Consider the following 14912-nt stretch of genomic DNA (forward strand, 5'->3'; position numbering starts at 1 on the left):
AGGGGGGGGGGGGGCAAGAGGAAAAATCCCTAATTTTGATAAAGAAAAATTGGCATTGTTGGATCTCAAAAAATAAAAGATGGGTTTTTTCATTCATCCATTTTCATTTAAATTTTTTGTGGTGAAATTTTGGAGTGAAGAGAGAATCTATCTGGTTATTGAAGAACAGAAGCAGAACAAAAGCTCTCTCGCACACAAAAACAAAATAAAGCAGAAAGAAAGCGATGAGTTGCAATAATAGTAATATTTAATGATTGCGGTAAAATCTACAGAGAATTAATGGTTAAAAAATAATTTAATATGTGAGGGTATTTGTCATTTTGTGTTTGTGTCTTTTCTTATTCTCCTAGTTGTTAAACAAGACGGGCCTGCCGGGGTGGCCTACATATACATAAAAATAATAGAGAACGAATTTATTCAATGTAACCTAATTAAAAACTTTTATTCACATGAGACTTCTAGATAAATCAAATCAATTTTTTTATACATTTTTAAAAAATAATATTATTTTAATTTTAAAAAAAAAATATTAACTTAAGTTAATTGTTAAGATTATTCCCGAGCTGAATTTAATAATTATATTTATTATACTTATTCTATGTCCATTGAGACATGATTCATATTTAAAAATTGTTATCATATACAATCTGCCTTGATGACTTGATTAATATTATCATCTAACTATGGCCAAGATTAAAAAATAATCTAGTAGGATTTGAAATGTTTTTACTTTTTTAAAAAAATTTAAAATGATATTGTTTTATTTTAAAATAATAAAATGAAATAAAATTATTTTAATTTATCAAAATTAACATAGATTAATATACTAAATTCATAACTTAAAACATGAGCTGAATAACTTAAATTTAAAGTTTTAAATACTCTTTATGTAAGTTTTCTTGTATTGAAACTAAATATTTTCTTGATTTGGTATTAGATTGGTTACCCACACTAAGGTTTTACATTGATTAGGATTTCTTCTCTCACAACATCTAATTGAATATGAGCTAGAGCATATTAACGGGGGATATAAGTTTACTAATTACTTATTTAAATGATAAACCAAATTGTGCAGTAATAAATCATCAAAAACAAATTTTCAAATAATTAAATACAAGCATTTATCAAAACTTAATGATTTCTTCCTAAAAAAAAGGTTATATACATATCACTAACATATTCAATGTTATTATACAATTGCTCAGGATCCTTTTTTTTTAATATTATCTTAATTTTAAATTTTAAAAATTATCATTCAAAAAAAAATAGCATGTCTATAAATCTATTGGAGAAAAAAGATTGATCTAAATACATAAAAACTACCTAATCACTTGAAGATTAAAAAAAAAAGAAGCAAATATATCAATCTATGATCATTGCTAAGCACACCAGTCTAGGTTAGTTTAAAACCTAATTCCAATTAACTTTTATTTCAAATAACTTTGAATATAGATTTACTCAAACACATGTGAGATTAATGGAATTAATTTTAATTAAAAAAAAATTTATTTTTTATTTTTATTTAAAACAATACTATTTAAAAGATATCACATGAATGGATGCAGTGACTCACTTTTAATCCAGTAATTTAAGTTTTAAATAAACTAAGCATGATATAAATTTATTTTTAACATTAATTAAGATTAATAATGTGGTACGTAGAATTATATATGTTACAATCACCCAATTATCAAAATACTTGATAATTTTTTTTTATTACAGCTTTAATATACCCTCTACATAAGAGCTACTTCAAAGCACAAGAAATTTGATGATATTGTGATTTTGAGAAATGTAGTTCAATTGGTTAAGTTTTAAATTTATTTTTTAGAAATTACTAGTTCAAATTTCATAAACCATAAAGTTATTAAAGATTCATATAGTTATTAATTTTAAAATCTGTAGAATTAATTAAAATATATATAAATTAGTTCGGACATTCATATTAATAAAAAAAAAAATTATGATATCACTAAGGAAAGAGAGTTCTTGAAGTTCTTGAAACCATTGAATTTGTTTGAATGCTTGTAATTAGAAAAAGGGGGGAAGGGATTGGCTCCCATGCTTAAGACTTGAAGTAGCACTTCAAGGTCGCAGATTCAAATTATGAAAAAAGATTGCACTGGATTTAGGGATGAGGGAGACAACTTTCATTGTGTGTGCACGCAAGCATGTAGTTTAAAAGATTTACTAAATTTTCTGTACTTGTTTTTTCTCCTTTTATAAAAGTGTCTTGCTCAGCATTATGATAGATTTTATTTTTTATTTAAAAAAAAATATTAAATTATTTTTTTATCTTTTCAAGTGTTTTTCATGGTTTTAATATGCTAATTTTAAAAATAAAATAAAATTAAAAAATATTTTAATGTATTTTTAATTTAAAAATATCTCTATTTCATATACACACAAGTTCATGATGTAACCATGAATAAATTCTGACGGGCCCTTGGCTAAAAAATAAAGAAAAATAGCTTACAAAAGTGTATTCATTAACGAGAGATGTGATCAAACATGGAAGTTGATTCTTTTGAACTGAAGGGTGATTAAGTGATGTGTTAGTGGGCTCATTGATGAATGAGCAATCATTGGTGGATAACCACTACATGATTAAAGAGATCACAAGGGTTTCCCATTTTTTTTATTTTTTTTTTTTACAAAAAAAGAAGAAGAAATGATTAAATAACCAATAAAAAAAAAAACAGAGTGAAGATATTGTTTTATTTGAATCATTTTATCCCATTCGCTCGGATGCAAATAAATCATCTTTAATAAGAACATCCTGGATATCTTCCTTTTTAAAAAAATTAAATATAGTTATTAAATTCAATTAGAGAATTAATTAAATATAAAACCGTCGGATGGAACTTGATAAAATTAAAGACTGCAATGTCCACCTCCTGTCTCAAAGGAGTTTTTATTAAGCAATGAGGTCTGGTGGTTAGAAGACAAGAGGAGACCCTGACGAGGCCCCTCCTGAAGTACGAGATTCCAATTTAATGATTGGACCGAGAGACTTCTTGGCAAGCAATGTCCCTCTTACAATCATTACATTGAACCTTCATCAATGGTGATTTTAGTTTCTGTGTAAAAGAAGCATGCATGTGGTAGTAACATGCATCTACTTAGCTGACTTTCATTTCTTCCTTATTGTCTATTTAAAGCTGGTTAAAATTTATTTTTTTATTGTTTAAAATTATTTTGTTATATATTTTTAAATTATTTTTGATATCAAAAGTAAATTTTAAAAAATAAAAAAATATTATTTTAATATATTTATAAATAAAAAAATACTTTGAAAAAAAATCACTACTATACCTTTAAATATTTTTTTATTAATAAAACTGTAGTTATTAAATCAGATTCGCAAATCACCTAGTCATATTCATGTCTCTCCATTAACTTGGTTAACCTGCAACATAATTAACCTAATCTAAAAACAAGGAGTTCAAATAAAAAGAAGAAACGGTATCATTTTAAATAAAAATAATAAATCTAAATCTAGGGGTTGGCTTCAATCAAATCTACCAACTATTGATTACATGATGCTGCTCCAGTAACATTGCACATTGCAAGTTTAGCTCAAGAACATTGTTCATGCATGCATGCATCCCATTCAAGCCAGAAGATATGTACGCTCACAAGGGTTTTTGTCAAAGCTCGGAGAAAAAAGGTAAGAGGTTTGTGTGCAAGGGTTGGTCGCTTCACCCAAGGTCTTCGAAAGGTTTGAAATTGTAGCTGATGAATTACGATATTCTTCAGTATATTACAAATCAAAGTTCAAATGTTAATGAAACTATAGCATCAAAGAAAAATGTTATTGTCAGCAAGCTCCTAATTTCTCCTGTACAGGTTATCTGCTACTCTTTGACTTGCTACCTCTGAGCTTAGCTGTGAAGACAACTGCTTACAAATAGCAATAACATTGTGTACGCAACAACCTCAACATCCATCCAAATAGTAACACCATAACCCAAAAAAAAAAAAAAAACCACAAATGAAGAGAAGAGTGGCGGTGGTGATGATGCACTCAAGACTGTCATCCTTGAATGCGTTCCTAATTGCTATCTATGATTTTTGAAAACCTAGGAGTATCAAAACTGGTGTTCAACTGCATCCCACAAGTAAACAGAAATTTCTAGAAAAGCCTAGATGTTTGACATTAAGTTCAACATGTTTTTCATTAAAATTTGAATTTGTTTTCTTTAAATTAATTTTTTTAGTATTTTTGAATTGTTTTGATGTCCTAATATCAAAAATAAATTTTAAAAAATAAAAAAATAAAATATTTTGATGTATTTCCGAATGAAAAACAATTTAAAAAACTACTACTACACTTCCAAACACCTCCTTAACCCTCGGTAGCCTTACTCAAGCACTAGCCAGGAGCATGAACATGGAAACTGTGCATCTCCTTGTGAATATATGAAGTGGAGAAGCAGAATATTTTCCTGCATTAAGATGCTCCCCAGGGCATCAAGGAGTTTTGTGAAGGCTCTCTATTGCAAGGCGTATCAGCCGCAATAGCCCCTCTACATCATGGAAACCTATATCAAGAACTTTCTTAATGGAAGAAATACCCTCAGTATTGCCTGTCTCTGCAAGAATTATTTCAGCAGCTGCAAAGGCAGCCTGGGATTTCCTTGAGGCTTCCATTGCAAGGTTTACATCTTCTGCCTGGAACAAGTTGCATATAATATAAGCATCGTACCTAAATTATGGTACTGCGCAAGATGCAGTATAAAAGGAATGCTAGACCGCATCACGAGTAGAGGGGAAAAATATGCAACAATGAGAAATGAAAGAAAGTGAAATGCCCTATCTACACTGGAGCATCAGGGAATAATGACTCCCTGATCATTCCTCCTGGCTATTTTTGAAAGTTGCATCAGCTGTTGCAAATACCAATCGTCTGGATTAAAAGAACAAAAACCAAGATAATTTTTGTTGTCATTATTCCAATTTTCTCTATGGACATAGATGATGGATAAGCTAACATACAAGAAAACCTAGACACATTATGAAAGAACTCTCATGAAAATTTGGTGTGGCTCATACCATCTAATTGCATGGTCCTATTAACACCCATATAATAATTTTTCTGTTGTCTATATGGCATGGTCCTATTGACACCCATATAATAATTTTTCTATTGTCTATATGGTAAGAAAAAAAAAAAAAAGAGGAGTTTACAACGAATGATAGAAAACAAAATGAGAAAAATTCATAATTTTTTTTTTGTTTTTATATGGATTCTGTGGGAGTTTCAGGATTTTTCCATCAAGCGTTGATATCCCATTAAATTAAAATGATTCATGGGCTGCATTTTGCTTCTGAACAGATGCTACCATTTTGTTCAAATACTTTTTCATGACTGCAGCTAGTTTACAAATCGATATGATACATACAATCACTAAGAAGAAACTGTACGCAAACAAAAAGGAAATAATATACTAGAAAAGGTATACTTACAAAATTAAGCAACCGAACAAAGCTGGGCTGGTTTCTAGCAGCAATGATACAAGCTGTAGCTGCTGGAGAACAACCAACATCCTTAGTTATATTTCTATTCTCCACTTTTACTTCACTGTTTAGGTTCTCAACATAAGAGTCAGAAGAAGATGGGGACTCAACTGAGGAGCATAAGAGAAAATGTCAAGCAAAAATTCTGCTCTCTTTGAATTCTAATGTTGTAAAGATATGACATTGGTATGACATGTTTTCAAGGATTATATTCATTCAAATACTTTTAGTTTGTTTTGAAACCATGCCTGTTTTTATTTATTTATAATTTACCTGGAGAAACCCTTTTTAATGCTATTATATTCATTCAAATACTTTTAGTTTGTTTTGAAACCATGCCTGTTTTTATTTATTTATAATTTACCTGGAGAAACCCTTTTTAATGCTGTTCGCAGTTCATTCAGATCCCTGCTTGCAGTGAGGTCATTGGAATGGACTACCCGCATATATGCCACTTCAATGCATTTGTATGCCACAAAAGCATATGCCAAGGCATTGAATCTCTCAAATTCAGAAGCACAATATCTGTAGAAGCAGGAACAATGACATAAACAACATTTTCAAAATTATTCCCTCAACAGTATAGGCTTAATCGTAGATGGGAATATGTTTTGGAAAAATGCGTAAACTTTCTGACTAGCAATATATCAAAATGTTTATTCCAGAATATGTCCTTTCCAGCTATAAACAGGGAACTTAAAGCCTGATAGCATACAGTTGCAGTTATACAGATAATATTTTATAAGGACATACACATCATCAACTTTTAAACAGCTATGACTTGGTAGTCTGTTAGTGCAATAACACAACGATTATTGCTGGCACTTGCACACTTTCAAAGGCAATTACATGGAAGCTCTATATAAAGTCCTTGCAACATTAAATTAACTTAAAACTATATGTTGCTCTAAACTTTATGTGAAAACTCAATTTTTTAGCTTATATTCAGGACTTACTTTCAGTGATGATTTTCTTAGTGGTGATTTCTATCACCTTATGATTGTATCCTGCCTTGTCTACACACTTTGAGTATCAGAGTAACAATCTCATACTAAATATACTACAAGAACAAGTTAATTGAAGGCTTGTGTGGGATTTAAATCATGTGCTTGGACTAATCATAGAAACAATTTAATTAGAAAATGTAACCAGTCCTCTAGGTAAAAGTATAAAGTGGGACACAATTCGACCATCAATTCTGAGTCACCGTGAGTCTACTGCCAGTTGTGAATTTTTTATCACACAATCCATTATAATCTCCTCTGTTCTGATTGAAAATTTCTTTTTCCTTCTCCTTTCTGTGTAAATCTCTGAAAGACAAAACAGAGTCTTACAGTAGTTGGCAATCTATACTTACTCGCACAGTTTTGCAGCACGAACATGCATTTCAGCTGATGTCATCTCCCCACTATTGGTGCTATTGTTGTTATGAGGACTAAAAAGGGATGCCCCATGAAGAAATTTCAAAGCTGCCTGAAACAATAACTCAGTACTTTGAAGACCTGATTCAGAAACCTTCAAAGTATGAAGAAAACATATGAACTGTCAGACTTTCTTTATGGTAAATATATAACCAAATAAGGCACTCTCCAGAAGAATGGTAAACCAAACTGAATTTCTCTAGAGTTAAAGAATCAAGACAGCAACAGAAGGAAAAACCTTAAGAGAATCTGTTGAATGCTTAAGATCCTTGGCTCCTTCCAAAGCATCATTTGCTACCTGACTAAAGAAATAATTCCTGATATGATTTGATGCAATAGTGTTGCTGGCATCAGGCAAAGGAAACCTTCGTGTAACATCTTGAAACCCAGTACGACCATCATCCTTTCCAAGTTGTCTTGGAGCCCTTGCCAAGTCTTCAAAACTAGAACCATCAACTTCCAATGCATCATTTTCACTATTTTTCCAAGACTGATTTTCCATTTTATCACCACAAAATAAGAAATCCAATGAATTCCATTTCCCTGCAGCCTTTTCCACTTGATTAATTTTGTCAAGTATGTCCAAAGATCTACTGCTGCTGCAGTTCTGCAGACCATTATGATGTGAAGCTGAATTGCAATCCTTTTGAAAAACAGCATCCATTTTTTCAAGTGAGGCCTCATATCCCCCACATCTAAATTGGTTATCCTCTCTATTACTATTATTTAGAATTTTGATGGAAGAAACCTTCTGACCAGCATAATGTTTCTCAACTTCATCATCATTATGCCTACAGATTTCACTTGATTTTTCATTGATAGGTGCAGAAACAGGAGCATTTTCCTTCCTTGAGGTCCCAGACCAGTTACTTAAACCAACACGTACACCTTCTAAGGATTTTGTTTGGCCACTGAAATGATAAAAACCAATGTCTGTGTTACCATGATCACCTGAAGAGGTCCTTCTAGGGCTGCCTCGGTTAGAAATCCTCGAAGGTGAAGAACAGACTGACTCCACAGGTGAGCCCTTAACATCTTGGAAGTCTCTCAAATCCCTTCTTTCTGAATTCTTACCATCAACAGTTGATTGGGATAAATAATTCATCTTATCCTTTTCAAACAGTTTGCAAACAACCTTGCTTGCACTAGAGACCTTTTCTTCAAATTTGCATTTTCTAGGCTTCTTTTCTTTTCTGCATTCTCTCCAACTTGTCTCCTCCATGGAAATACATCTATTTAACCTATTACCAGAATGATTACCTTGATAGATTTGACTGTCCATCCAGTCTTTAGACTTTCTCTTCTTCCTCTCAATACCCATTGTATCTTGGTCCTCTGTAACCAGTGTCTTCTGAAATTGGTTATGTCTTTCAACATAAAGATTTGTGGAATTATTTGCGAGACACCTCATTTCTCTGGAAGATGAATTCTTTTTGTCATTACTTCCCATTTCTTTCTTCGAGAATCCACCAGTATTATGATCTTCCTCCACAAAGTGCATACTGTCTGTCCTTGCTTTTTTGGAAAGCTTGCAACTTTCTTGATCAGCTTCTCTCTTGATCTTTGATTTCTGTGGCTGCACATCACCTGCAAAGAAGAACATTTTATGTATCCACACAAGGAATTTGATAGCTGAAGAAAGGTCACCAGAGAGCACATCTAAATCAGGTCATCTATCAACAGAAACATATCCTAAATGTAATAATGCCTTGGAGTATCAAATAATAGAACCTACATCTGCCGGTGTCTACTAGCAAAACTCATATCAAACAAGAAACAACATCTAGCTCATGTATTTATTTCCACGAACACCATCACATCAAGTATCAAGCTTTAATGAGTTTCAACAGATTCCATGAAAGGGGAAAAGGAAAATCAGAAAGGAAAACTCCCAATAGCTGTCAAATTACAATTTTCAAACTTTATATGGAGGCGATTACTCTAATCCACCTCACCCATCACATATTTATTCCAATTTTTCTGGTCTAAATCTAAGAGACTGCTTTTATCATAAAGAACTTGGTCTCAAATGATTGGTTCCGTTTCCACATTTCACCTTTTCATGAGTAGGGTGATTCTTCTTTGTCATTTTTCTTGGTCTTATGGGTTATCCCAATTCTCTTTTAGAACTGGAAATGACAATGTGCTCTAACCTCAATAGTTATTTTCTCAAGCAATATAGAACATCAAAGAGGTTTGCAAAGTACAAACAAAGGTCTGGTTTAGACTACAAGGAAAATTCGAGTTTTTTTCATTGAATGAACTTTACAGAAATTACAAAAACCATGTATTTTGGCCCAAAAGCTGAGAACTGCCAACATAAATGTGAGTTGATGCTAGCACGCCTAGCAATCAAGAAATAAACAAATCTTTCATTATAGCCTTTGCCAAGACAAGTAAATTTAGTTTGAATGAGGAATACCCAATCTTTTCTCCAACTTTTTCTCCCAAGGCAAGCTCCTGTTTTGTAACCTTCTTTCAATAGAGACATGATCATTCTTCCTTGTTGAGATCAGCAACTTCTTAGAAAGACTATACTGAGCTGGATTAGACGCTTCTTTAATTTCATGTTTCTTCTTTCCACCACTAAAACTAAGATCTTGTGGATTTTGATCAAGATCATGCCAGGTATTAATGAAGGTAATTGAAGATTCAGTGCTGACAGAATGGCTTAGCCAGCCATCGTGGTTTCCTGCAACAGAGAGTCGACACCGTGCACGCTGTGTATCCGTTGTCTCCTCCTCACTAACAGTACAACAGTTCATTCCAGGCCTGAAAAAAGTTAAAATTAGAGACGAGAGAGAGAGAGAGCGCACTAGGAAAAACATTTTCTTCAACAGGAAAAAAACATGTATTCGCCCAGAAGGGTAGCTTGGAGAATTATAATCATGCGGAAGTTAATAGTGAGCATCTGAACTCCAAAGTATCCTTCACATTTATCAGTTATTTTATTGAAAACACCTTGTCGTTGAAAAAAATAAAAAATACTTGCATGACCTAATGACCTTCTCTTCCTAAATTTTCAAATGACAGCAAGGTACAGCATGATGAATTCTTGCTAGCTAGACACAAATCACCAAGTATCGAGGTCCACTTTAACATGGTTTTATTATTTGTTCAAATTTGAAGATAATCAGTAAGAATCAACTAAATCCATGCCAATTAATCTCTAACCACTACCGACACAACCATAAAAGTTCATATATCCAGCAAAAGCCCTTACAGCCAGTCAAGCATGGTGCACAGCCATTTCTGTGGAAGCTGGTCAGGGTTTGTACCATATGGTAGAAGCCGCCACTTGTGACACTTGTCACAACACACCCAATTTTCCTCAATAAGATATGGTGCAGCCTCCATAGGAAGTGGGCCAGCTGATGGCGCACCGCCATTGATGTCTCCTCTTAAATTTGCTTTAGAAGTTGAAACCAAACTGTTTTTTTTATCAACTGAACTCACCTTTGATTTGTTTCTGAAAGCAAGGGATTTTTTCTCATGTAAATCACGCTTACAGTCCCTTGTCTCATCTCCAACAGAAGTTCCCAGCAGATGGTTTCTAGATTCACTTCTCCCTGCTTTTCTGTCACCAATCGATACAGGATGTTTAACTTTGACCTTTCTCAAGTTTTCATGCAATGCTTTATCCCCTTTACTTCTACATGGAAGGCTGCTTTTTTGAAAGATCTTTTCTTTTTGCTCTGCAGACAAATTGATCCTCATGCTATTATTTAACTTCTCAGTAGAGATACGATCATATTTGCTTCCCTTAGGTTTCTTTTTGCCAGCAGATAGCTGTTTTTCCCTGTGAAATACCTTCATATCATCATGCAAGTGGGATGTTTTCTTCTTTTCAAACTTCTGTTTTCTAAGATCCAAGGTTCCCTCTCTACATTTTCTCATTCCCTCAGGCATGCTGTAATCTTCTTTAGACAAATCAAGACTTTTATCACCTTTGCTCCCATTGTCTCTTGGGTCACAGCCTAATTTTTTATCTTTCAGAACTTTTCTAGTCAAAGTAGCCTTTGCACTTACTTCATGCATCTTGCAAGCTTTTTGGCTAAATGTTTCCTCTTTTGCCCCACTCACATTGATTCTGAATTTTGTACCTGTTCCAGCAGCTACTCCACCCATTTTAGCAGTTTTGGATCCAGGTGGGTGATTTCTTGCATCAGATAACATATGGTTTCCATTTGAGGTCTCCATGCTTGATTCATTCTTCAAAACGGCACTAAAACAATTGGGTGGATCATAAAAGTGTTCATTCTTCAGTTCCACCAACCTCACACTTCTATCACTTGGCTTCTTTTGCTCCTTGACAGGCACTTTCTCATCAGCCCACAGGGCAGAGAACTCTTGAACAGGTACTGTTCTTTCATGGTCCAAAGAATCTTTCTGTTCTGATAAATTAAGCAAACAATCATGAAGAGGTGACAACATTGCACCACTTGGTAAAGGAGAAGAAGTCATAATCTGTTCATCCCATCACAATTAAAATGAAAAACAAAAACAGCTAAATGAGAAACAACCCGTAAAGAATAATGCTTGTAATATTAGATCAGTGGAAGACACCTCACCCTGACAATGCAAGTTGGAGAATCCATTTGTTCCTCTAGAGAATCTGGAAAATCCCTCTCCCATTCATAGGGTCTGTCAGTGTCCTCTGATGATAATGATGGAGACATGTCCAGGCCAAGATTACTGTAGATTGCTGAAATTTTCTGCTCTGGCAAACAATTTTCTGACCCCAGTTTGATTCGTAGCTTCAGCATTTTCTGGTCCGACTGGTTAACTGGATGTTGAAGTGGTTCATAACCAGAAACATATTCTCTCGAACTTTGAATTTTAAATAACCTATCCTCAGGCAAAGGCCTTGCTAAAGGCAGTGGAGAGGAAATTCTCAAAGCAGCTGCAGGTCTTGCAGAAACGGTCTCATGTAATGAGCTTGTGGAGTTCTGAGAGGCACCCTGTGTAATGAAATAAACCATAGCATTCAGATACGGATGACATAGAAGAAACTAGCTATTGTTTCTGAACCCTAAAATTACTACCTACCTCTGTCAGCTGATCATCACGAGAAGGTGGTAGCATGCCATGGCTTTGTACTTTCCACCGGGTTACTGGATTTGACCGTATAGAAGGAGAACGCTGGTAAGCAGGTAAAAACGAACCATAACCACCAAATCTTGCACCTGTCAAAATTAGTTAGTCCCAATCCATGGCTTAAAAAATTCCAACATGTAACCAAAGAACTTCCCACAATTTTCTAGTAATTTTCTAATGCATCACTTACCCAAAGTCTCTGCAGAAACTCCACCTTCAAAATCTTTCTGGTACTTCCCCAACATGTCCTGAATCCTATCATCCTATAAAACACCAACTGCTTAATGTAACTCAAAATATAAGGCAATGACAAAAAGAAATTAAGACAACCAGCAACCGCAAGAACAAAAGGAAAAAAAAAAGAGTTTAAAACAGCAGAAAGGCTATTACAAAACATTAGACGGATAAATTGGCATAATGCTAGTCACAAAAGTTCCAAAATGTTAACCATTCATATAAAATAGAGAATTCCTTCTCAAGCCCGTTGTCAGTAGAGAAAGTTTTCCAATGCACAGTTCTACTTATGCTCTTTTAAACACAACATACGTTAAGGCATATCAAATAGCCATGTTCTAAATAAACATCCATTCTATACAAATGGTTTATTAAATTCAACAAAGGTTTTTTAGTTTCATCAAGTTAACTTAAGAGTTAAGACACTAACCAGCTCTTCAGCAGGAACAGGAACGAGATAGTAGAATTTTACAGTAGTAAACAGCACAATCCAGGTCCAGCAAAATCAGAGAAGTAAAAGCTAAATCACAGAGCAACTTATTGTTCATCTCTTTCACACTACTTACAAGGGTTCCATGAATTTCCAGACAAATTGCATGAGATGAACAAGAAAACACGAAACACCAATGTTCATTCTCTGACCAAAGACAACAAAATTAGAAGTCCAAGATTTTTCTTTTCTTTTCTCCTGAATATTCTCAGGAACTACACTGACCAAAAAACTATTAACAAATTGTTATGAGCTCCAAAGCCAAGTAGACAACCATTCATACAGCACCCACTGCCCATTTAGTTTAAAATTACAGGACCCATTATATATATATACACACACTTTCAAAACGGCAATCACAATTTTAGGAAAATCAATTGTATTACAAAACCCCAAAAGAAAAAAATAAAAACTTTTTATCAAAATATTACTGAAACCCTTACAAGGTAAGAGAGAGCCACATCAATATCAAAGTTCTGATCACCATTGTCCATGTAATCACATGCCTCTCCCTCTTCAATCTCAGTCTCTCCCATAATTCCACAACACCACAAGCTCAAAAACCAAACCACAATCCTAACACACTAACCTTAACTTTTCTCAGTCATCACAATCCCCAAAACTCAAGCAAAAACACAAAAAAGCAAAAAACTTTTCAAAATTTCTCTAAAAAAGTCACCCTTTTGAACTTAAATTAAAACCCCACTTCTAAAATCTAAAACCCAGAAAAACCATGAAGGAAATCCCCAGAATTACCATTATCACAATCACAAACTAATAAATGCTCTCCATAAACACCCACATAAAAGTATTGCTCTTTGTTAATATTCAATGCGATTCTCTCACACACGCTCAAGGGTAGGGAGAATATAATGGCAAGATATTAGCAGCAAATCTATGTGACATATGGCCTGTTCGATCAAAAAGTAACTAGCTTTGCTTTGTTTTCTCAAACTTTCCTCTCGAGGAACAGAGAAAGCGTTTTGTGTTTGCTTTTGTTGGTGTAGACTTCCAGTTTCTGTTATGCCTGCTTTCCACACGTAAAGGAAACACAAAAACCCCTAACTAGCCCTTGTGTTTGTATTTGCATTAGCTTTCTTCAAATGTACCTCATACTCATCAAATTCCGTCAAGTACGATCCAAATATTAAAACTGGTTTAATTCATGAACCGGTTCCAGGACCAGTTGATTTAAGTCAATTAAAATAATATTATTTTAATTAAAAAATAATATTATTTAATTTTAAAAAACTAAAATTAAATCAATTAAGTTTTTTATTAGCCTTTACGTTAATAGAATTACATAGATAAATTTTTATTGAATTTTTTAAAACTCCAATTTTTTTTATTAAACCTAATTCAAGTAGGTTAGATTTAATAAAACTTCTATTTAGACTAATTTTTTTAGTCTTTTAATATAGGATAAATGAGTCATTTTTTGATTGGAAGTTTAGCTAAATTAGGTTTAATTGACTAATATAGGGTAGATTTAACCAAACTTGTTATACAGGAACTTGTTTGCTCATGAATTGACACAATCACAAGGACAAAATCGAGGTGGTATTCCAAAATCTGGTTTTTTTTTGCTAAGTTGAGTGGATGATACATTACCCACCTATTTTTTTTTTAAAAAAAATAACTAGACAATATTGTCTCTGTTTCTTGATATGTTTTTAATTAAAAATTCTTGATTCTTTAGATGAAAGGGTATAACTCAGGTTTTTTAAACAATTAATTATATATTTAATTGAAACTATATTTTTAATGATTAAATTGATATTTACTAACAGTTAAGGATAATAATTTTATTTGAGCTCAATAATTATTATCCAACTGAACAAAAACGATTTATATATATGTATATTGTATTAAATAATGAATTTAATTTTATATACTCGAATAAGGTATAAGTATAAAAAAATTATTCATTAAATAATAAATAAAATATAAATAGAATAGAAACTCAATTCGTCGTAGATATCCATTGTAATTTGTGTTAATTGCACAAGGACTGGTTTGAGATCTTCCCTTAATATTGATAGTAGTCAATTGACTGAGGAGAATTGATTTACGGAGGACATGGTTTCATCTCAAACATTAAGAAATTGTTAGGTTGATTGCCATTTCATGTAAGGCACCAACCATTGACC

General features: G+C 33.0%; 2 protein-coding genes across 4 annotated transcripts in view; both read right to left on the reverse strand.

Moving 5' to 3' along the window:
• Window positions 1-13827, reverse strand: part of LOC105134194 (sucrose nonfermenting 4-like protein) — a 20585-nt gene extending 6758 nt beyond the window's left edge. The window contains exon 1 of the mRNA XM_011038519.1: window positions 13816-13827. The gene's annotated coding sequence lies outside the window, so the exon portion shown is untranslated. The remainder of the gene's footprint in view (window positions 1-13815) is intronic.
• LOC105134193 (uncharacterized) lies at window positions 3721-13790 on the reverse strand. 3 transcript variants are annotated; one of them, XM_011038516.1, is made up of 11 exons: window positions 13206-13790; window positions 12229-12301; window positions 11991-12127; window positions 11513-11902; window positions 10165-11408; window positions 9364-9713; window positions 7180-8528; window positions 6878-7035; window positions 5885-6045; window positions 5470-5531; window positions 3721-4674 (listed from the first exon to the last, which is right to left on the reverse strand). In XM_011038516.1, the coding sequence occupies exons 1-11, from the start codon at window positions 13296-13298 to the stop codon at window positions 4474-4476; spliced, it is 4218 nt and encodes a 1405-aa protein (XP_011036818.1). In that variant the 5' UTR covers window positions 13299-13790; the 3' UTR covers window positions 3721-4473. The 3 variants fall into 3 exon arrangements, with proteins under 3 accessions (XP_011036818.1, XP_011036817.1, XP_011036819.1); XM_011038515.1 differs by having other exon boundaries at window positions 5470-5630; XM_011038517.1 differs by having other exon boundaries at window positions 5470-5630; window positions 12703-13298.
• Window positions 13828-14912: the final 1085 nt, after the last annotated feature.

The sequence above is a fragment of the Populus euphratica genome, unplaced genomic scaffold (genome assembly GCF_000495115.2).
Source record: "Populus euphratica unplaced genomic scaffold, PopEup_1.0 scaffold158.1, whole genome shotgun sequence".
Classification (NCBI taxonomy): Eukaryota; Viridiplantae; Streptophyta; class Magnoliopsida; order Malpighiales; family Salicaceae; genus Populus; species Populus euphratica.